Raw genomic sequence first — 24,499 nt, forward strand, 5'->3', positions numbered from 1 at the left:
TGCAAATACTTAGCACAAGGGCCTCCCTGACATGGTAAGGTTTCATCATGTTAAGATGGGACAGTTTTCACTCCTGCCTCTTGCCTAGCAGTTCTACTATGTAGTCAACATCACTGATCTTCCTTACCACTTTGAAGGGTCCCTCCCACGCTGCCTGCAGCTTGTTGTGTCTAACAGGAATGAGAGACATTACTTTGCTGCCCTACAGCAGACCCTCTAGCTCAAATATTCCTGTCATACCAGACCTTTTTTCTGCTGTTGGGCTTCTGCAAGGTTCTTCTGGGCCAAGCCAATGAGCTCCCCGAGCCTTGTCCCGAGGTTTAGGACATATATCACAACAGACCCATTGTGGGATTCACACTCACCCTCCCACTCATCTTGAATCAAATCTAGAGGTCCCCTCACCCTTTGCCCATATGGCAACTCAAAGGGTGAAAAACCTGTGGATTCCTGGGGCACCTCCCTGTAAGCAAACAACAAATGGCTCAAATAGTTGTCCCACTCCCTCTTAAACTGGTCTGCAAATGCCTGTAGCATGGTCTTCAGTGCAAACTTTAACCTCTCAACAAGACCATTAGTCTGGAGATGGTAGGGGTGTTTTTAGGTGCTTCAACCCACAGTGCTTCCAAAGACAAGCTAGCCGGTCTGACATGAAATTGGCACCTCTGTTATTCAGTGTTTCTTTTGGGAAACCTACCCTGGTGAAAATCTATAACACAGCATTTGCCACCTTTTCTGCCTCCATGGAGGACAGAGCCACAGCATAATCTACTACCACTAGGATCTACTTTTTCCCTGTGGGACTTGGAGTACACAGAGGCCACACAATATCTATAGCTACCCTCTGAAATGGCTCCTCCATCACAGGCAAAGGCATCAAAAGATCTTTCACCTTGTCTCCTGTCTCCTGCCTTGCCTAGCATTTGGCACTGCTCACAGATCCCGCAGTACCCTGTTACATCTCTGGAAATCCCAGGCTAATAAAAGTTATGCATAATACATCTCTTTATACACTTTATTCCCATATAAACTGTGAATGGAATGTCATAGGCTGTGGCTAGAAGTGCCAGATTGTAGGCTCTGGGCACTAACGACTGCTGTAGTCTCTCATCCTCTAGCCCTCCCTCAGTGGTCCACTCTATATAGAGTAACCCTTTGTCCCAGTATACAGATTCCCTCTTCCATTGTAAATCAGGTGCCTCCCTAGCTACCTCCCCCACGCCTTGTAATGTAGGGTCTGACAGCTAAACCTGTCTCAGCTCTGTCTTTTTAACTCTTCCCAGCTCCCCTACCACAGGAAGTCTGGCATCCTGTGACAGCAGTGCCTCATTGTCAACCTGGGTACTACTACTCACCTCTGCCATTGCATTCAGTCTGTTAAAGGGAACATCAGTACCCACAAGCAGCTGTGGCTCTCCTTTACTTTCACTGATACAGGGTAGTTCCCTCCCTTAAGTAACCACCGCACCAGTCCTGGCTTCAAGTCAGCTGTCTGTCTGGTTCCCCCCCAGGCTACCAGATCCATAAGCATGTCTCCTAACCTGACTGCTTGAAATTGCACGCACACAAGGTACTTCTTCTTCTTCTTCTTTCAGCTTTTTCCCGGTTAGGGGTCGCAACAGCAGATCACCTGTCCACTCATGATTGGCAATGGAGTTTTACAGTGTTGAGTTGCCACTCCAGTGCCCAACCTTCCATAGAAGACACACACATGCACACACTCACACCTAGGGCCAATTTAGAGTGTCCAATCCACCCACAGCATGTCTTTGGGATGTGGGAGGAAACCGGAGCACCCGGAGAAAACCCACTTGACCACAGGGAGGACGTGCAGACTCTGCACAGAAGGCACCCCAGCTGAGGATCAAACCAGAGAACCTCTTGCTGTGAGGCAGCAACGCTAACTGCTGCAGCACCATGCCCCCCCCTCCCATGCACACAAGGTACTGCATTATCAAAGTCATTCTCTATCAGGACATCTGCATATCCTTGAACACACCTACTTGCTGACTTCCTTCTCCACCCTCCCAGTCAAGGTGAACCCTAGCCAAAAGTATTTGGAATGGGGTCCCTTCTAAAGGAGTATACTGCCCAAGCAAGTAGTGCTCATCTTTAATAATTGCAGGCTTCACATTGGTTAGGTCAGAGGCTGTGTCTGTGTTAACAGTGGCCACTTTCCTAATTACTAAGATAGAATATAACCTCTCGTGGTTGTTTGGTACCCTTGTTGTCTCAATTCAGCTCACTGCTGGCATTCTGTCATCCCCACTTACTGGCTGTCCAACCGTTCGTTCCCTACCATGCCTCCATGGGCATCTATATGCTACATTGCTCCACTGGTTGCATTTAAAACATTTATCCCTTGGTCCTGGATGTGTACCTGGACTAGTGGCTTCCTCTATTATTGGCAGACTCTGGGTTCTGTTAGACCCATGAGCAGCAATGGGTATCCCTTTCCTGTGCAGGGATGCCCTGCTTGCTAGTCATAGGTCTCTCTTCTTCCCAAACTCATCTTCAGTATTGCATTGCCTATCTGCTAAACAGATTCTCATGTACTCAGGTAAAGTGCTAAGGGCTTCTTCCTTCACCAAAGGGTCTGCCAGCCCTTCAAAACTGGTGCCCTGACACCCACTTACCCACCTATGAAAATAAGTGCTTATATCACAATATATTCACACACACTTTCATCTGCCTTGCATCTATGCTCACAAAACATTTTTCTATATGCTTCAGGTGTTAACTTAAAACACTCTAACAGACAATTTTTAACAATATTATAATTTAATCAATCAGTATCAGACAATTTGGAAATAGCAGTTACAGCTCTACCATGGAGTAAGGGGGTCAGGAACCATACCCAGAGCCCTTGGTCAACATTATACTGTTTACATACACTTTCAAACATATGAATGAAACTATCAAAATTATCCTCCCTCTGTAAATTGTAGAAGAAATTTACTGACCTTTGTTGCTTCTGGGTTTGGTTACTCCCATTACCTCCATGACCCTGGCAAAGAGCCCATTCCCTTTTCATGTTGCTTCTGCCTCTCGTTCTCTTCAGCTTCCAGACATCTCAGTCTCTCTGCTGCTTTTAATTCCATGTGTTTCTCCTAACACAGTCTCTCTTCTGATTCCAGTTCCAAATGTTTGGCTTCCAGTTCAAGTCTCTTTATCTTCAGATGGATTTTCTAAGTCCTCTGTTGAAAAGTTGAACTGCTCATTTTCTGAGAGTTGTACATTCCCACAGCCAGTCTGATTGCCCTCCTGGTTGTTGGTCTGTGATGCAGCTGTAACTAAGTCTGCAATTATTTCTGCTTTAGTCAGGTTGGTATGCACCTTGTCAGCTTGCCATACTCCACTGCTGACATCTTTGCCTGCTCTCTTTGACTAACTAATCTAACAAAGAAATGAAATTATTGTGATATGGAACTCTGAATGCTCACAGTGTGGCTGATTGAGACTACAAACACCTTCCTTAGTGACCACTGTTTACAGGCTACAGGAATTCAATATCCACATCACTAAATCCTAAAATGTGAATATCCCACCACTGCCACCAATTAATATGTGGTGCCCCACCACTGACCCAGTAATCAAGAAGCCTCAATCCTCACCACTGGCAGCAGTGCAGGATGTACACACTGAAGTATGGCAAGTACATGCACAGTAAAGTGCAATTTCCTTAAAAGCCCACAGAGTCCATAGTCAGTCTGGGGCTGGTTTCTTCCTCTTTCTCCAGATCCCTGGTAAGACTCCCCACTGGCACAGCTATAGAGTTGAGCTGTCAGCTCTCTGTCCAAGCAGTTCTTCATTTCCTTGCCCAAGTAGCTGACACACACACACACACACACACACACACACACACATACACTCTTTGAGATTTGATTTATACACAAACACACAAAAACACACCTGGAAAAGGCTGGCACATGATTACTAGCTATGCTCCCTTATTGCCCAGACTGTAAGGTAGTTTGGTAGTTTAGACTGCAACCAGATGTTCCTTATCAGATACTTTAAGGCTCTTAACAAAGGGTGTCCAATCTTACTGTGTAATCCTACTGTTAATACAAATGGCAGTCTGACCAAGAGGAAGGCTATTAGGAGTGGCCTGATCAGTGTCAACAAATATATATATGCAAGTACTTTAAGAGCTTAAATATCTCACAAATATCAGCCACAACTGAAAGATTTAAATATATTTAATAAGTAATAATAAAAGAACAAGAAAATACTCAGTAAACAATCACAGTTAGTTCAGAGTTCAAAATCACAGGGACTATTTAAAACAACATTGCAGGACAGTCTCAAATAAATAAAGAAAATGTCTAAGCTATAATTCACTATATTCTCAACTGTATCTAAGAAAAACTACTGTACCCTAGACTTACTCATAGTAAGGCAAGACAGATCTGGTGAGTGGATTTTCCAGCTGATGTTATCAGGTCAAAGACAAGTACAGAATGCACTGCCTTTCTCAGAGAGTTTTTAAATTAATATAAAATATTACTGCTGAGTTAGCTTGCAGGATGACATCACCTCTTGTCATATGACTTTAGTTCTCAAGTTAAACCCCCAGTGCATGAAGAGAGTGTATCAGCTATTTAGATCCAGGGGTCTTCCAAGTTTTGATCAATCTGTGAAGAGTACCTCAAGTAGACTTCTTTGCCCCCTGTCTGAACAATCAACTGACAAAATTATGTGCCAGGACTCCATACAAGAAGGCCTGGAAGACATATGCCTTTTCTTTTCCTTGAGAAGGAATGTTCCTGCATGGCTTTCCACCCTCTCCACTAATAGGTTCATAGGTTTCTAGGTAGGTATTAGGCTATCGGCCCTGGGGCCTATACAAGCCCAGCCAAAAATGTACCCTGGCTTTTGCCACCCAAGAAAATTATTTTCCTGTGCCACTGTCGAGCTGAGCCACAGAGGTGATCCCCGGGGTGAATTTCCTATTTTTCATCCAATCTTCAAGATTTTTCTTGAAGAGTGCTAATGAGGAGCTTTGTTTGATATAGATAGGTGGTTTATTCCAGAGTATGGGAAGTCTCTGGGACAGGAATCTATCCCTCTGGCATGTTCTGTTTATTATGATGACAAGTTTTAGGTCCCTACAGCATGTAGCTCAGAGGGATTGGGATTTCTTTAAGTGGAGCATGTCCAACAGCTCTGGGTTTGACATAGCTTTGTATGTTAGGCAGAGATCACCTCTGAGTAGGCGATATGCGATGGAGTAAAGCTGGAGTTTTTTGAGATGGTCTGTGTAGGGAATCTTGTTTGAAGCTGGTAATCCTCTTTGTGAGGTATTTCTGTGGCCTTTCAGGGAGCTTCTAAAGATTCTGAAGGAATCCCCACAAATCAATTTGGAGACTTCATTCTGGCCCAGGCATCCGTGGTCTCCCTTCTTTTGGAAATGGCCAGGGGTAATTGCTGCAAGCTTCCTCAAAGAATGGATTTACTCACACAAGGACAGGGGTGTTTGATACATCCCAACATCAGTCATCATCAATTGATTGTTTGCATGATAGGTCCTAATTCCTTTTAGGCACCTGTTTTCTGAAGAAGTGCAGTAGATACTATTAGAGGGAAGAAAGGCTGCTGGTAGAAAATCATATATTAACAAATGGAAAAGTTTTTCTAGTTGGTGTCAACAACATAACCAGCATCAATTCAGAGATAGCTGTTCTCTACTTTTATTATATTTGTGTGAGTTATAATCCTATAGCCTTTCTTGTTCCTCTATCTAGGTTCATTAGTCAGACATTTCATCATGTCTGACCATGGATCCTCTTCTTTCATGGCAGTCTCATGTCAAATGTTGTAGAAAAGAGTTTTGCCGTAGAGGGTACCAAGTAAACTGGTGGCCCTTCCTTGGGATCTTAACTTTTTGTGTTAGAGAAACTAACACAGGGTTTCTTTGAGAACTAATCCTTCTTGTATGCCTAAAGTGGTATCCGAGTTTACTTTAAGTCAAACTATCCATCTCCTCATTTTCTTTCCTGAACCTAATAATGAGGGACCTAATAATGAGGGAGGAAGGATGCTCCACACCTTGGATGTCCACAGACAACTCAGGTACTGTCTTTTTAGAACTAAGTATTTTGGTTCATCGGATCAATTGTTCATTTCTTGGGAAAGTAAGTAGAAGGGGCAACCAGTGTCAAAACAGACTATTTCCAAATGGATGTCTAAGGCTATTACCATTTGTCATGCTCACCATGACAAATCTATTCCAGGCAGGGTCATGACTCACTCTAAAAGGATCTTAGCTTCTTCTATGACTTTTGGAAAGGGTTGGATTCTAGAAATATTCTAGAAGCTGCAGCTTGGTCCTCTGTACATACTTTTATGAAGCAGTATTAGCTGGATTCCTTCTATAGGTCTAGATCATGCTTTGCTAGGACCATTCTCCAAGGGCTCCTGGACCCTTCTCCTTCCATTTGCCAAATATAGCTAGCTATGGTAATTTACTCATATAGCTATGGCTACTGCAACAGTGATAAAGAACTTAAGTTAAAGTCAAGTCAAAGTAAACTTTATTATCATTCAGGATTACACAAGTGCAGCCTAAATGAAATTCCGAACATCAACTCACCAGTGAGTACATAGGAAGCAAGGATAAGAAGAAGAAGATTATAACATTTCAATTTAAAAAAGATATTCGATGCAAGACCCCAGTAGGATAAATAAACCAATAATAGAAAAACACACAAGCCCCGCAGACAGTCATAAGAGGACTATATTACATAGCAGCATGACAGAGTAGGATTGCACATGTTAAGATGGTCATCCTTTGTTCATTTGTATCAGACAAACAGCAGGCAATTGCACATGGATAAGAAAATATAGTGCTACATCTAAGAAAAAAAAAACAAACACACTTTTCAGCTGAGCTACATATTGTGAATGATTACTGACTAAATAATCGGTGGCTTGTATTAGAGTTTAAGTCTCAACACTGTTGGGTAGAAGCTGTTTAAGTATCTGGTGGTCCTGTAGCTGATACTCTGATATCTGTTGCCTGAAGACAGTTGTGTAAACCAGCCATGAGCAGGGTGAGAGGGGTCACAAATTATTTTGTATGCACATTTAATGTTTCTTGCTGTGAAGAGATCCTGGATTGATGGTAAGTTTGTGATTGTGATTTTTTCGGCAACTTGCACATAGTTTCTTTCTTTCTGCTATTGTACTCTTCCCAAACCAAACTGTGAAGCTACTAGTGAGAACGTTCTCAACTCTGGAGAATGTTATGAGAACAGTAGGTGGGAGCTTTGCTTTTTTGAGCTATCTGAGTGAGTGGAGACATTAGTGTGCTTTTTTGATCAACTGATCAGTGTTCACAGCCCAAGAGAGATCCTCTGAATGTGCACCAGCAAACACTTTGCAGATTTGACCCTTTCCACCTCTCCACCATTTATCATAAGTGGTGGGTGTGTTGTTGACCTTTTCCTAAAGTCTCTAATGATTTATTTTGTTTTATTGACATTCAGATCAAGGTTGTTCTTAGCACACCAGTCAATCAATGAGTACATCTTGTCACTGTAAGCTCTTTTATCCTCCCCTTTGATGAGGGCCATTCCTGTTATATCATCTGTAAACTTAATGATGTGATTGTTGTTGTATTTTACAGGACAATTATGGATGAGAATGGTGAACAACAGAGGGCTTAGCACACAACCCTGAGGAACATTATGTATTATGCATCCTGAGGTGGTTGTTGCATGCACATGTGAGGCCATCTGTTTATCAATAATACATTTGTGTAAGTTGAAGTTACCATAACAGTAGATGTTTGACTGATCCCTACTGCAGTAGCTACTCCCTTCCTCCATTCACCTTGCTTTTTGGTGGGGTTTTTTTGCCATGGTGTGGACATTTAATTTTTGTTATTTCTAGTATTGACCCCTCAAGGCTCAGCCTCGCTCTCTCTGCTAGCAGGAAAGCTCTGAAGGGCTTTGCACCCAGACTTGTCTTTTAGTCAGCTTAGCTCAAGCAGCTTGACAGTTTGGGTGTGTGGAAAGTTCCCTCAAGCTTCAGAAGCTTGCTGGCTGCTATATCCTTGGTATATAAACTTGGATATAACTCACAGTATTTTTTGAGGGACTGAGAAACCTCTCTGTTTATCCACTAAAAACACTGGGACATTCTAGCAATAGCCTCATTGAAAAAGAACCCCCACCCTACAGGGAGAATCAGAAAAAGAGTTTTCCTCTGAGTCTGAATAAGAAATCTGATGACAAAACACTGAAATCATCCCCTCATCTTCCTGTTCAGATTCAGAATCTTGAATGTCTTTAGGAAAGGCGGCATCCCTCTTCCTTTTGCCAGAAACTACAGTGCAAGAAGGATCAGTAGCCTGAATCAAACCATGAGCCAGTCTAAGTAAACTACTCCTGTCCAAAAAGTTGGAGGAGAAGTAGAAGATATATGCTTGGTTTTCTGTTTCTTTTTGACAGGAAAAATGATATCAAATGAATTAAATGGGATGAATGCATTTTTACTTTTGAGGATAGGTTAGTGCTTATTAAAATTATCATATTATCCAAGATAACACATATATATATATATATATATATATATATATATATATATATATATAAACACTTTGGAATCTCGAAATACTGAAATGTCACATTGCAGTATCTCGAGACCAAACTGACAAATCTGCAGATGCTCAAAACTGCAGAATATCGAATCCGTAAATGTCAAACCCACAGTACTGATGACGCGTTAGGTAAGTGTGGTGTTTTTAAGTGTTTTGGGGAGGGTTTGTGTGTTTGTGAGTGTGTCGGGGAGTGTTAGGTGTGGGTTAGGGTATATAGGTAAGAGTGTGAGTGTGTCAGTGTTGAGAGTGGTGGTGTTTGTATCTGTGTGATGTGTGTTTGTGCGAGGGAGTTGTGGAATGTTATGTTGGTGAGTTTTATGTGGGTTGGTATTTAGTTCAACCTCGGACTTGGTATATATAAGTAGGGGGTTGTATATACAGAGAGAGGGAGATTGAGATGCATTCAATAGTTTTAATACCGGACAAAAAAATTAAAAGAAAATGGAAAAAAATGTTAATTTCATTCTTATGGTACCCTAAAAAGCCAAGAATTGCTTATAGAAGCAATATAATACTATGAGAATATGGTTGCATTAGCTTCCCAGATGTATCTTATTCCATTACTACATGTTTTAACTCTGTTATAGTCTGGTTAGATACAAATTTTACTACTCAATGGAAAACCTTTTAGAAACAGATTTACTAAATTTTATAATTACACTAAATATGATAAAGTAGAAGTGTGTAACAATACTTTCATCTGGTTAATAAAACTGACATTTGAAGGAAATTCATTTCAGTCTTTAGACTCTACATATATAAAATAATTTCTAAAAAACAGTTAAGATATATAGTTTTAAAACCCCATTAGTTTTAAAATGGAAATCTGTGTGTTTTCACATTGCACATACCACTAGATTTATAGAAATTCAGAACAGTATTAAAATTAATTTATTAAAAAGAAATGAATCAGTATTATGCTCTGATTACTTTGAAAAAGGAAACGCTGTCAACAGAATATTTACTGAAAGGTTGCAAGTTGCACGAATCTCTTAATCAGTTAGTATTATCCATATTTTAGAAATTAAATGAATTTTTAGGCAATATAAGTTAAGAGGAGCAGAGCACTATTCCCCCCGTTATATCAGTATATGAATGCTATCATTAAGGGTAAATTGACCAACAAAGGAAACTTGTCCAATTTATAGAAGTTAATTCTAAATAATAATAACTTTGGTGCAAAATTCTGGAACTTTTTAGATAATGGTGGATTGAGTGGCTCAACTGATGTTAAGAGTAAAACATTGTTACTTAAGTCAGTCAGACATCTTCAAGTTTGTACTAAAACATTTTTAAGTGGAAATATACATAGAATGTTTGTTAGCCCTTATAAAATTTCTAAGTTTAGTAAAATGACTTGTTCAGTTTGCTGGAGATGTAAAGATGTAAAAGCTGATTGGGCTTGTTTGTTTATGGATTGGGAAAAATTAAATGTATATTGTGAAGAGAGACATATTTTAAGAGGTTCTGGTCTGATAACTGTTCCTTAACTAGTTCAGTAATGCTAATGAATGTTCCAATTCCTTTATTTGTAATAAACAAACAATGAAAAAATGTTTTGGAGTATTCTGGTAGTAGCTAGAACAATTATTACAAAAAATTGGAAATCAAATTCTGTTCCTACAAAAAATTTTTGAATTTAACAGAAGTGCTATGTAAAACTGAAAAAGAAATGATTAGAATAAGATCTATAAATCATACCAACTCTTTTAGTTGTTGGGATAGCCTTGAAATGTTGCTATTGAAATATCAAGACTCTTAATTTGTTAATGTATCCTGATGATTGAATGTATTTCTGACATTATGTAACAGTATGTGATATTGAATTTCTTCCATGTATATAGTGTATATATGTTAAATCAATACAATTTTCTTTAGAAAAGTGTCTCAGAACGTGTGCCAGTAGTCTTCTGACCATTTTAGCAAAAACTCCATTTATCTGCTCCTCAACTCCCCTGATTGTGCATTTTCGCAGAACACAGAGGAAGATGAACGGAAGCCTGATGTAATCATGCTGAGTCCAACCAGATGAGGAAATGCCCATGCAGCACAAATAACTTGCAGTCTGGATTCTTGCATTTTGCTGAAGTTCCCAGGCTTCTGTATTTAGCAACTGTTAAGCATAACTGGCTGAATATCATTTTTTGATTGCATCATGATGACTGAATAGTTTTGTCACCCAAAGTGCCATAATTTAGAAAAATGTTTTTGGCCACTAAAGGATTTTGTGAATGTTAGACACAAGAGAATACAAGAGATTGTGAAACAAGAATGTGAGATCATAGACACCTATATGAGTATATTAAATCAGATTGGATAAGAGGTATCCACTCTGATTTGTTACTCTAAGCAAGTCAAAGCTTGTAATCAGGTTTATGTTTTTAGAAATCTTTTAAAGATGTATAATTTCTCCTTATGATACAAAGACTGACTCAATAACATAGTATGTTAAAAGTTATAGTAAGCCATGCATTGTTATCACAGTGAGAGGGATTAGGGCCATATTTCAGAAAAAAACACTATAACCTCCAATCTTCCCACTCTGGAAACATTGATTTTGTTTATTGCATGAGGACTGATAGTTGGCATGCAACAGGGATAAAAAGACTTAAAAAATGCATTTTTATAATTGTTAGTGTACAAGTCAGATGTACACAGTCAATGTATATCAGTTCCCCTTTCTTAGTTGATCTGGAAGCACTGAAGGGCATTATAACACTTTTCGAATTTTACTTTCTTTAAAGCGCATATTTGCAAACATGCTTTCACTAACTCCAAGTTTCTCCTACCTAGATGAGTAATAATGTGTTTGTTTTATAAAGGTACAGGTCTAGCTGTCAAACTGGTTGTCTCTCATTGTGCTACTGTTTTGTTTAAGAAAAGTGTCACTGTTCACTTGTACTTCTGAATCATGGGGAATGGTGAAAACCTGCAGCGCATTCTTATATCATATTCATCTGGATGCATTTTTTAAAGAGAAAGAAAACTGAATTATACATTTTATTTATGATAAACAAGAGACAAAGCAGGCTGCAAATACCCCAAGAATGTCAAATCATAACCCAATGAGTTTTTCATCTGGAATACACATGTAATTTCACTTTTCAGTTGCCTTTCTCATACTAATCAAGTAGCCTTGAGTGTCCTCTGCAGAGTGTATGCACCTTGCTTGGTTAGTCTTTTAGTAAAGCCCACTGTTATAAGAGGCGACTGTTGACTGTTTTTAAAGAATGCAGTGTCTACCACGACTTTACTTCCATTTAAAGAAAGGGAAACAGTGATGAAAGTTAACTGATATAATATAGAAAGTTGTTACGTTTTCCATTACAGCAACCAAACTCCTCAGTGACAGCGTAGCAAAGCTTAATAGGAGAAGGGAGTGTTGATAACAAAATCCAGCTGGAGGAAGAACTAGGATCTGTAATGGAGAGAAGCCATAAAAGGCAGACTGCAAGAAGGAATGTGACTGTGAATACTGACATATCCTTGAACGTCCTCTCTGATAGTTAATGCCATGGCCCAAATCTGATTTCTATAATAATCAAAGTTTTTCATGTACTGCTTACATCCTGTCCTTCTAACTTAATTTCTTGCTCCCGTTTCCTCTTTCTCAATTCCATTTCCACCCTTGAGGACTCAGAGTATGGAACTACCATAAAATGATCATGTCTTTTGTTTAATGATTATATATTCTGAGGGTTTTTAGAGACTAAACTTCAATATTTTTTATCACTGACCTGCCTGGTTTTCAGCAGTACTTGCAGACTGCTATAGTTTCAATTTTGTTGTTCATCCATGAAAACACTTTTCTTTAGATTTTTTTCTGTTTGTTTTTTATGGATGGCATTCTTGTAAACTTGGCTATTGGTCACCTTCGGATTTCTGGATGCACACTGTGCTTGCTTTGTTTTACTGACTTGCTTTAAGTCTGCCCTAATGCTGAAATGGGTGAATTCTATGATTGCTTCTACTTTGTACTTATCTGCAAACTTAGTCAGCCTAAGGCCCTTGACATTGACTTTGACTTCCAAGGAATAAATGACAAGGAGGAATGCACCAAGCACATAGCCCCAAGCGACTCTGCTAGTGACCAGCCTCTTTATGAAGGGAGTATGTCTGATCCTAACTTGTTGGGTCCTATCTGTGGCCCAGCTGGGTATCCAGCATGTTACATAAGGGTTTAAGCCTAATTCCATTAGTTTGTTTACAATGCCCAAGTGAAATATTGTATCAAATGCTTTAGCCAGGTCAGGTTAGATAATACGCACCACTTTGTCCTTGTCCATTGCCTAGGTGACCTTTTCAGGTTGGATGCAGTGTCTGAAGGTTTCCTATGTCATTATCGATCATTTCCATGATAATAATTTCCATGTCATTGCATATGAATCTAGTCAGGCTAATGGGTCTTTAGTTCCCAGGATCTGTTTGTGGTGGACCCTTGTGCAGAGGGATGACCATTGCAGTTCTCCACTTGTGCGGCACAAAGCCTGTTCGGTGGCTATAGTTGAATAGTGTCTCCAGTTGTACTAATAGGTCACATGGCCGGCTATTTAGGAGGCATCCTGGAATATTATTTGGGCCTATCAAAGCTGCATTATTGCCATTAGAGAACACAGGTAGGACCTGCTTCCTATTGATAGTTGGAGGGGTTTTGTTACATGGTATTTCCTAGGAGGTGATTGAGGGTGAGTGGGGGTGGGGTGGCAGGTAAACTTGGAACTGAATTTCCCATCCAGAAGATTTGGTATATCTCACAGCTCCATGGACATAGCCCTATTTACAGACTATTCAATACACTGTTGTAGGCTACCTTTGAGGTTTCTGACATAACTAAAGAAGGCCTAATTGCTTTCCTTGAACTTGGAAGCTATCTTTACCTCAAAGTTTGCTTTCTTATACTTAATTCATCCTCGTTGTTGTTTATTTAGTTTGAGGAGAGATTTTTTTTATCTTTTTGGGTGTTAATATTCCTAATTTTAACCATGACTTTTTTTTTGTACTCCTGTTTAATTTTGGATTCCAACAAGGTGGTTTGTTTTTAGGGTTTGTTTTAGGCTTACTTCTGTTTGTTACCAGCAACCTGTATTCTACCATTGGCATGGTTTTACAACTTTTCTGTGAACAATTCTGTATAGGCATCTGTATTATCTGGGTTTGATGGGGTTTGGAATTTTGACAGGTTATCACTTAATAAAGGTAGTTTGCCTTTGAATAGTCACATGGTTTACTGGGGTTGGTGAAATGATTTTTATTTCAAAGGAGACTGCTTTGTGATCTGACCTTACCAGAGAATGCATTACGCTGGCTAAGGTGCAGCATTCTCCCATATTTGTGAGAACCAATATGTTTGAATGCATATACTCTCTCTGCCTCTATGTCTATTTGAGGTCATGTTGCATTACCAGTTTATACAGGGGAAACTAAAGTCCCCCATGGTGTGATGAGTGCCCAGTAGGTTTGAGTATGAGTTTTGGGTTTCCTGGGCATAGAGGGTGACCTACAGATTGCTAGAATATGATATGGGACTTTGTCTATGGTAATCTGCATGTGAGAAACTTCAGCTTTTTCATTCTGTTTAACCAACTTAGAGTTTTGCTTGCTAATGATGTAGATTGAGACACCTCCATCTTTAGTCCCTGTCTGTGCAGTTGCTGGCCTAAATTTGTGGAAGGCACTAAAGACTTGCACTGCCACTGTACTCTCTGCTGCTTTAAACGTTGTCTTGGTAAATACACAGATGCCTGCATTCTCCAGGGTGAGGAGAGCTGGATGGGAGAACTTCTTATTTAAACTCCTGACATTGATCAGTAACACCTATAGATTCTTATGGGTTGATGTTGGTGTGTTGGATGGTGTATCATTTTGGCATTGCCTTAATAAGGCTGAATGGGAGAACCAATATTCAAAAAGCCTAGAGGGGTTGGTACAGACCATTTTTGGCAAAGCAACATGTTTTTTAACTATATACTCTCATGCTGGCAAATATTGTATCCCCTAAGAATACCACCAGAAACTAGGACAATTATTAAAATCAATCATCTTTTGTTCATCATCTTTGGAGAAGGTGGAATGTTGCTCACTTCTAGGCATGTACCACCCTGTCACACATATTCTGAAAGCTCCCTAATGTCTCTTCTCATATAGTCTAGGGAGATATATCTCAAGTCATGTACATCTACATGGACTATGAGTAATACTGGTGCCGGCTGTGCATTAACTTGAGTATGTGCATAACTTGGTGTATCCTGGCACCTGATAAGCAGCTGGCTTTTATTTTCACATTGTCCAGCCTGATGAGTGGGGCATCATTGTGTTGTACAATGGGGTCCCTATAATTATAATCCTGGTTAGTGTGTTGGCATATCTTATGGGTATTTTAGTTGAGACTCCACTTGGTGTGGCTGTATGTGTAGTATTAAGTGTTGCTTTTGTTGAGTGTTTTTTGGTTTGCTGAGGATAACTTTTGCAGGTGGAGTGTATGTGACATCTTTAGGTTTTGGGACAATTGCATTCAAGTGTCTCAACATAAGTTTTTCTGTGTTGTGAGGTGCATACTATGTGCGGTGGGCATAGTGTATGTGTTTCTGGCAACATGATTTTTATTTTGTGTGCCTCTATCTGAGAACTTTACCTCAAGTGACATTGTGTTTATACATCTCTAGCATATTGTATCTGTTTTTATAAGGATTAAATGGTTGTCCGGGAACATGAGACAGTTACTAAAGTGTTTTAAGATACCCGTGTCCAAGAACCTGACTGCGGAAAAATTGTGAAGGTGCATGTCTACAATGCCTTGGCCATTATTAGGTAAACTACAACAGCATAGTGCATGAGTGGGTTAAAAGAGAGCAACTAAGAGTGCTTTTGGGACTAGAGGCTAGACCAGCTAATGTAATAATACATTTATCGGGAACTGTTCCTCGTTTGTGCTTCTCAATGCACAAAGTAGTTTCTTTAAAATCACTGGGTTACTGGGTACAGTTGGGAGAGGTTTTTCTGTAGGAATATTTTACTTTCTAGATGTCTGCTAGTATACAGTGTGCTGCAAACTGCTTTGTGTGATGAGCAGTTCTCTGCAAATGCTCATAATTTATATCGGCACTAAAATCACTTAACGCCGTACTGTGTGATCCTCAGCTCAGACAAACCAGGTCACCTTCTACTCCCTCTAGAAAAGCAGTTCCAGGCTTTCTTAATGTAAAACCAGACCACAGTTAGCTCAAAATAAATTCAAATAGGACAATCAAACAAACTTGCTAGAAAGAAACACACACTGTTAAAATGACTATAATGTAGAGAAACCAACAGCAAGGTCAGTGAAACGCAGGGCTCCTTAAAGTGATAAAGACCAGAAAAATACAATAAATAATTTGAAAATATAGCAGCAGTACTCTTAAATATCTTATAAAAAGTGAAAAAAGTCAACTTCAACTACTCATCTTTGCTGGGATTGCACTAGATACAAGCCAAGTGTCTGTGAGCTCTATGGAAATAATGTATTTATGTGTTCCTTTCTGATTTTGTACCTAATACATTGCTGGTGACATTCAGATCATAATCTTGTATTACTGTAAAAGTATAACATTGTGCTTTATGAATTTAATGAACTACTGCATTTATGTTAACTCTGTCTTTTTTTTTGTATTGTTAGCTGTAGGTCTTACCGCCTGCCCAGATCCTCAAACGCCCAGCAATGGAATTAAGATTGGAGAGAGGTATATGGTCAATGATGTTGTGTCATTTCACTGTGAACCAGGATATTCCTTACAGGTATTTACATACTAAATTTACTGATTCAAAAATTAACTTCTTGAACCAGCCTAAACTGCTAATATTTAATTTTTAGGTGCTCAGTGAGAGGTAAAAAGGAAGGTAAAGAATACAGAAGTCATTCTGTATTACAGAATACTATAATCATTGACTTGTATTCATAAGTAAACTGTGTATTTTGCAAATCCCTTTCGACCTATGAAATAATCTCACAGATTGTATACAGTTCAGGAATAAACATTTTACTGCACACATCAGAGTGTATGTAGGGGAAGTAGAAATGGAGGTCCAAGCAATGCAAAATAACAAAATAACACTTCATTAAAAAATGTAAACATATGTAATTCCATTTGTACCACACTTTAGTATTTTGCTTGCAGGTTTACTTATTTAGTTATGTATTTATGCATGTAGGCTTGTATTTATCCCAATTTCACACAATAGACCTTGGAAGAAAATCTCTATTAAATGATAAATAGCCATTACATATTCACCATACAGTTACTTGTTGCAGTTATATTCATAATATATGGAAATCCACCACTGAAATGGAGACCACATGACTGACTTAACTTGTAGAGGTCTGTGTACTTCTGAGTGCAGACCAAGGTCCCCCTATATGTGCAGAGGCACTCTGGCATCGTTGATGAAAGGAGAATTGACTTAACTGATATTTAGTTCTTTATTTTTTGTGACAGGTGGAACAGGTGGGTGTGATTGGTCCCTACTCCAGGCCACCAATCAAGTAGACTCAATCCTCACCACTGACTCTGGTGAGGGACAGTCACTAAGAACAAAAATGGATTCACACAGTATTTTCAGATGCAGCTCTCTGCACAATTTTCCTTTAGAGCTCACAGGGGGCACGCTCCAGTCCTGGAGCTGGAGTCTCTTTCTCTCTCCAGGCCCACTGAAAACTCCACATTGTCCACTTTGCAGCTCTGTTTCCCTTTTCCCAGTAGCTGACACACACACACTTGGACATTTTTTATTTATATTTATTTATTTATTTACTTTACATTTTTGACCAGGTTTGTCTGATTGAGCTAAGTAGCCCTTTTTCAGTGGTGGCCTGGGAAGCAAAGCTCCACGTGTTCTACAGATTAACATTTACAAAAATAAGTAAACAATCAACAGCTGGTTTACAGAAAATATTCAAAGCAACATATACATGAAAAACAAGAATTTACTACAGTAAACTAATCATTATGTCTGTCAGATTCTGAATCCTACATCATTCAGAAGGACTAACAATAGTTTTGTCACCAGATGTAAAATCTTACATTATGCAGCTAAGAATGTATGTAATCTGCCTAGGATAGAGAAGTTAATGTGAGGCAAGGTCTAGAAAGTTAGATAAAGTTACATAAGTTGGGAGCAGATAGAGGTGTGCACTTAGGATTGATGAGCTGTTTAAGGGGTGTGGGTACAGAGGCAGGTCCATTGGCTTAACAGGCATTCTTCAGTGGCTAGCTTGAATTGACTAAGTCACTTGGGTGACCTGATCTCTAGTGGGAGTTTGTTCCAGGCCTTGTTAGGATTATAGCTATAGAGAATACATTTTTCTTAGTTTTAGGTTTGTGGATTTGTAGTAGATCAAAATTAGAGCTCCGGAGGGATCTAGCAGATGAGATGACAGATGATAGAGTAGGACAGTAAGAAGGCTGTTAAAGGATAGAGTGGATGATCTGGAGTTGAAGGAGAAGAAGCTGCTGAGGTAGTTCTAGCCAGTTAAGGTGTCTGAGTGAAAGAAAATGATGTGACTTGTAAGTCTGATGGGCTGCAAATTTGACTATCTTGTTGTAGGTAGATTCAAGTTTGGCAAGGAGAACCCGCGGTGGTGGTGCTGCGGTAGCGTGTCGCCTCACAGTAAGACACTGTCCGGTTCGATTCTCAGTTAGAGCATCTTCTGCATGGAGATATGCGTGATTGGGCATACCTTCATTGAAGATTGTGCGTCAGGGCTGGTAACTCGGCACGTAAAAATCAACTACCAATCATTAGCGGACCGTAGTTCCGCTGTGGCGACCCCTAACCAGGAAAAGCCGAAAGACAGAAACAATAATAGACTGGGTAGAATGTAGGCATAAGAGAGAGTTACTTTAGCTTCACTGGTGAGAAACTTTTTGTTGCCGTAGAGGAGCCCTAGTTTCTTTTGAGTTTTCTTGATACAGTTGTTAATGTGTAGATCGAATTTAAGTTGGTCATCAATGATGACACCAAGGAGTTTACCGCTAGTTTCCACCTCGATGAGTGTGTTATTGAGGGACAGGATTGTGAACGTGGATTTAATGTCGTAGTTTTAGAAAGAGAAAGCAGTAGGTTAGTTTTTTTGGGGGGTTAATGATAAGCTGGTTATCAGAGAGCCAGTTTTCTACCTATTTAAAGGAAGTCTGTGTTGTAGAGATGTGTTTGGAGGGTGAGTCAGCAATAGTGATGACAGTAGAGTCATCAGCGTATTGGACCAATGATGCCTGAGGACTGGAAGAATAAAGAAAATTAGTGAACATGTTGAAAAGTAGTGGACCAAGAATGGAACCCTGAGGGACACCGATTTTAACTGGGAAAGGAGGGGAGAGTACAGATTGCCACCTCACTGCATGAAATCTGTCAGTGAGGTAGCTGGAAAACCATGCAACAGTAGCAGGGGAGAAGTTAAGATTGGTTAGTTTGTGCAGAAGGAGAGGGTGATGGATGGTGTTGAAAGCTTTAGAGAGATCTAAGAACAGGCAGGAGTCAAGTTTTGTTGTTATCTCTGGCAAGGGATATGGTATTAAGGAATGATAGTAGAGCAGTAGTAGTTTTTGGTCTAACGCCATGTTGAGTAGGTGTGAGCAGATTTTCAGAGAGTAGGTAGAGCATACTTGTTTATGTATGCATTTTTCTAGAACTTTATCGAGAGGAGAGAGGATGGCAACTGGTCTAAAATTTGTGATGTCTGAGGAGTTACCTCCTTTATGTATTGGTAGAGTGAAGAATTGTTTCCATATGGAAGGGGCTTTGGATTTTGAAATGGAGTGTTTGATTAAGATAGATACAGGGAGAGCAAGAGAGTCAGCAGCTAACTGAAGGAAAAGGGAAGGAATGTTGTCGGTAGAATCTGAGCAAGGTTTGAGTTTAGAGAGTATGGATTTGATGTAGGCAGTGCGTCCAGGTTTGAGGGAAAAAGAATTTGATGAGAGTGTAGTGGGTTTGATAGAGTGGTTTGAAATATTATTAAAGGTAGATGAGTTGGCACTGGGGTTAATTAGTTTGGATAGAGAATCAATGAAATATGTGTTGAAGGTGGAGGCAGTATCATTTGAGTTTCACAAGCACATACACATCAGGGAAAAGCTGGCACAGATTTACTAGCTGTGCCCCTTTCTGCCCAGACTCTGAATAATCATGCTGCCACTAGCCAGCTACCCTACGACTCTTATAAGGGGTACCCAATTTTCCTGTGTAAAATTAATATTAATATAAATGGTAGGGTGTGACCAAAGTAGCAAGGCTTTCAGAAGCAGCCACACTGTCAATAAAACAAGCATAAGTACTTTCAAGATGTTAAAAGTATTCCCTAAAGGACCAGCCACAATAAAAGGTATTCAAATATTTAATGATAGATAATAAAACAGAAGACAGGAGAATACTGCATACAATAAACAAAATGTTTTAACCACAGAGACATAAAGTTGGATAGTTTCTCATAGATGCAGAAAACAATAGTAATCTATTCTCACTACATGTCTTTGACTGACTAAAGAATTACTGTTAAGTCTATAAACACAGTCCCAAAGGTGAAGTGCCTTGGTAGTAAAAAATCAGTCAATGAAAGTATAAATAACTCCAAGGCTCAACACTGGCTGAACGGTTAAAACAGCACACTTTAATATATAGGACAAAAAACAGCAAGCGCTTTCGCATTGCTCAGAATGCTTCTTCAGACTGTACAAAATGCAAAGGCACAGTTCAAATAAATAGAAATAGTACATCACATGTCCTTTAAATAATTGCTAACCAATCTATTCTAAAAGCTATAGTACACATCCTACATCACTGAATCAGCGGCTTCTAAATGTAAGATAAAAACATAAATGAAATGTCATATGATGTTAGTATTGTATCTATATATTTTAGTTTTGATTTATGTTTTTATCTTAGCTTTAGACAATAGAATGTTTCTATAATATTTATTAAATTTTAAATGCTTTTAGCATATTGATTTGTTCTACTATACATTTAGTACCTTCACCTTTGGGACTGTATTTATAGGCTTTGCCATTTGATTTGCTACTGCAGCCCCAAGGGACATGGCTGAAGACCGAGGAATAGATATTGAATTACCTTATTTACCTGGAGCCGTTTGCCCTGTGGAAATAAACCATAAGAGAGAAGTCTGATTCAAAGGACTGTTAACAGCAGAAAAAAACCCTCTGCTATCCTTCACTAGAAATGAATTATGTAATGCACATACGGAAACATCAGAATGAGAGATGGACATCACGGTTCTACAACTCAAGAGGAAGTTAGATAACATGTGTCACCTTCCAAGTTATACCAAGGGGATTGAGAATATTAAAAATGTCCACATTTGGTACCACATACCCAGAGCTTTTAACAGAATGGCAAAAACTTAATCTTGATACTAGTTTTGGCTATATTAAATTACTGGTGGAGCAATATATGCTAATAGAAACAGAGCTGACTGCTGAAATTATAACTCTTTGAGGTGATTTAGAAAGATTAATCTTCAGCAATGATTTGGCTACATTTGACTTGGAATGTAACACTAACATTTCCCTACTTGAGTATAAACTACTACAAACCAAAAGGAAGAAGTTAGAAAGAGACGTTTTAGATTTTCATCAGGGAAACATCTTCAATTGGCTGAGGGAACAAATTAGAAGAGTGAATCCATCTATCACCATATCACGAGCAGCTCCTATGACTCTGGCCCTCCCCCTGGAAACTTCATCTGATACAGTCAAGCGTACAGACGTAGATGAGAATTCAGCCATAGATAGAGCAGCTGTGGGCTCTGGTTTGAATGTTAATGATTCTACAGCCTATACTTTAACTGACACCACATATACCATGAAGTTGGGACCGAATGTCGATGTGAGAAGGAAGAATCCATGAGCAGGAGAAGGGCAAGTCCCCTCCACTAGTTCAAACACCTCCCTCCCTTTTCCGTTGCCCATACGGGAGCAACAGAGACAAGCATAGACATCCGCGCCTTGAGCGAGGAAACGGAAAACCTCAGAGGAACAATACGAGTTCAAGATGAAGGTACTGAGGCATGTAAGCCAAACAGTCATAAACAATTCTAGATATATTTTAAATGAAGCCGAACACTCTCTATTGAATAAGGGATTATCCTTTATTCCTTCAATGCCAGTTAAAGTCGTGGACTTGATTATAGACATTAAAATGTTTATTAGGAATGTTAACTTGAAATTGTTGTTTAAAAATCAAAGTAGTAATGTGAGTATGGTAAATAGGAAAACATCTACTTTTACACCACCTGTCAATTCAATGTTAGAGGCCTTTGAGAAGGCCTGTGAGAGAGAGCTACTGAATATTTTGAAATTGATAAAGTAGATTGTAAGAGTGAGTTTTTTAATATGAAGACTCAACAATTAGAAGCCCTGAAAACTCTTCAAGCCAATCCCAATATAGTTATCAGACCGGCCGATAAGGGAGGGGCAGTCATGCTTTTAGATAAAGAATATTATGACATGAAAATAAATGAAATGCTTAGTGATATAGACACATATAAGGAACTTAATGGTAGACAACTTAATAAACTCATTAGGGACGTGAATGGTGAATTATATGATTTGTTGATGTCCAATGTGATTAATAGTGAACTTTATAATTATTTTTTAATAGAGAAACCATCGATACTGACATTCAGGGGACTGCCTAAGGTCCATAAAGATTTATTGAAACCACCTCGGAGACCTATAGTGTCGAGCAGAGGTTGTTTAACAGAGACGCTGTCGATTTTTGTTGAAAAGACACTAAGACCGATGGTAGATACTAGTAATACCATTATTAGAGACACACAACATTTTTAGAGACTTTTTCTGACTATGCTCATAGTGATGTGAATGTCTTTGAATGTTACTTAGCACCATTGGATGTCACTGCCCTTTTTGCAAGTATTCCTAATAGCACAGGTTTAGAATATGTTAGACTGTTTTTAATTAGAAAGAACATCCCTAGAGAAGTAATTATGAGAACAGTGACACTGTTAGAAATAATAGTAACAATGTGTTTACTTGCAATAATGGCTACTATGTACAGGTCAAAGGGGTGGCAATGGGGACCCCTTGTGCGAATCTGTATGCGAATATAGTAATGGCACATTGGGAATATTCCTACATTATCGATAATATGTTGTATGAAGAAAATTTGAAATATTATAGACGTTTTGTTGATGATGTTTTTCTGGTTTGGAAAGGGAGTTTAGAGAGTCTACAGAACTTTATAGATTATATTAATGGTACCACTAGTTTCCTTAACTTTAAAGCCGAGTGGTCGAAGATAGCAATAGATTTTTTAGATGTATGTATAACTATGCATATGAATGGTATACATACACAACTTTTTAGAAAGAGCTGTAGGAAAAATACATTACTACACAGGAGTAGTATGCACCCCCCCCCCACATCTATCGTAATATAATTAAAGGACAGGGGTTGAGGATTTCTAGACTGACCAGTCAAGACACTACTTTTGATAAGACAGTGACTCATCTTAAGGATGAATTGAAAGAGAGAGGCTATAAAATAGGGAATATAGTGAGATACTAGATTCACTTTCTATAGAAAGACAAGATAGAGGTAAGCCTTTTTTCAAACAAGGCAGACATCGGACACATAGAGATGAGGTCCATGAACAGGTATGTAGACTTACGATTCTATTTACTAATAATAAGAAGAAAATTAATTAAATAATTAGTAAACACTGGAATATTTTGACAATTAATGAGAATATAGCACAACTTGTAGGTGAGAAACCCAAATATTCCTATAAGAATACTAAGTCTCTCAAGAGGATGCTTTGCTATGAGGGAAATACACAAGATAGTATAAGTTCCGACAGGCAAGGCATGTTCGCATGTAGGAATTGCAATCAATGCACATTTATGAGAAATATGAATAATTTTAGACACCCCGATATGGGGAAGTTATATACATTTATATGTATACAGGGAGGGTGGCCTAATGGTTAAGGTGTTTGCCTTAGAAACACAAGGTGCAGGGTTCAAGTCTCACAAGGGATAATTGGCTAAGCTTAAAATGGCTCGCAAGGGCAGTTAGCTAAGTACTAACCTATTTAAGCATTGTGCTGATTGCAAATCAAGAAATTTAGTATACCTAGCACAGTGTATCAAGTGTGAATCATTCTATGCAGGGATGACCAATAGATCCCTGAGGGAGAGAGTGAGAGAGCATATGTATGCTATTAGGAGAGAAGATGAACATAATGCTTTAGCGTGACATACTATTGACATTGATGTAAGTCATAAATTTATTTTTTTAGTGATAGAACTTATTCATACTAGTGTTAGACTAGGTGATATTAGGAACTGCACAGAGAAAGAGGAGAATAAGTGGATACTCAGGCTTCATGCCGATAGGGGGCATGGACTTAATGAGAAATTATGTCTGAGACCCTTTCTAAAGGATAGACCAGTGAGAAGATGAATAAACCATTTTATGTGTAAATATTGACATATGGGAATCCCCCTTCTCTCCTCTTTTTCCCTTAATTTGCAGTGTTTTTACCCCCTCTTCCCCCTTCCTTCCTCTCTCCATGTTATATATATATATATATATGTATTTACATTTCTTGCACATACCTGCATTACTCCCCTTAGTCCCTTTGACAGACCCTTATGTGTCAGATAGTTTTAAATAGATTGTATGCATTTCACCCTTTGTCAGTATTATATTTATATATCTATATACATTTAAGCTTAGTCCCTTTTACAGAATTTCATATGTCTGCAGGTCTTTTGATATGAAATAGATGATATGAAATGTCATATGATGTTAGTATTGTATCTATATAGTTTAGTTTTGATTTATGTTTTTACCTTAGCTTTAGACAATAGAATGTTTCTATAATATT

General features: G+C 38.8%; 1 protein-coding gene across 1 annotated transcript in view; it reads left to right on the top strand.

The window, feature by feature from the left end:
• LOC122792903 (CUB and sushi domain-containing protein 1-like) overlaps positions 1–24,499 on the top strand; it is a 4,548,980-nt gene that overhangs the window by 2,069,954 nt on the left and 2,454,527 nt on the right. Inside the window, exon 27 of the mRNA XM_044060461.1 lies at positions 16,257–16,375. Within this exon, the coding sequence (XP_043916396.1) occupies positions 16,257–16,375 (119 nt within the window). The remainder of the gene's footprint in view (positions 1–16,256; positions 16,376–24,499) is intronic.

The sequence above is a fragment of the Protopterus annectens genome, chromosome 2.part0, assembly GCF_019279795.1.
Source record: "Protopterus annectens isolate FY-2018-M chromosome 2.part0, PAN1.0, whole genome shotgun sequence".
Classification (NCBI taxonomy): domain Eukaryota; kingdom Metazoa; phylum Chordata; order Ceratodontiformes; family Protopteridae; genus Protopterus; species Protopterus annectens.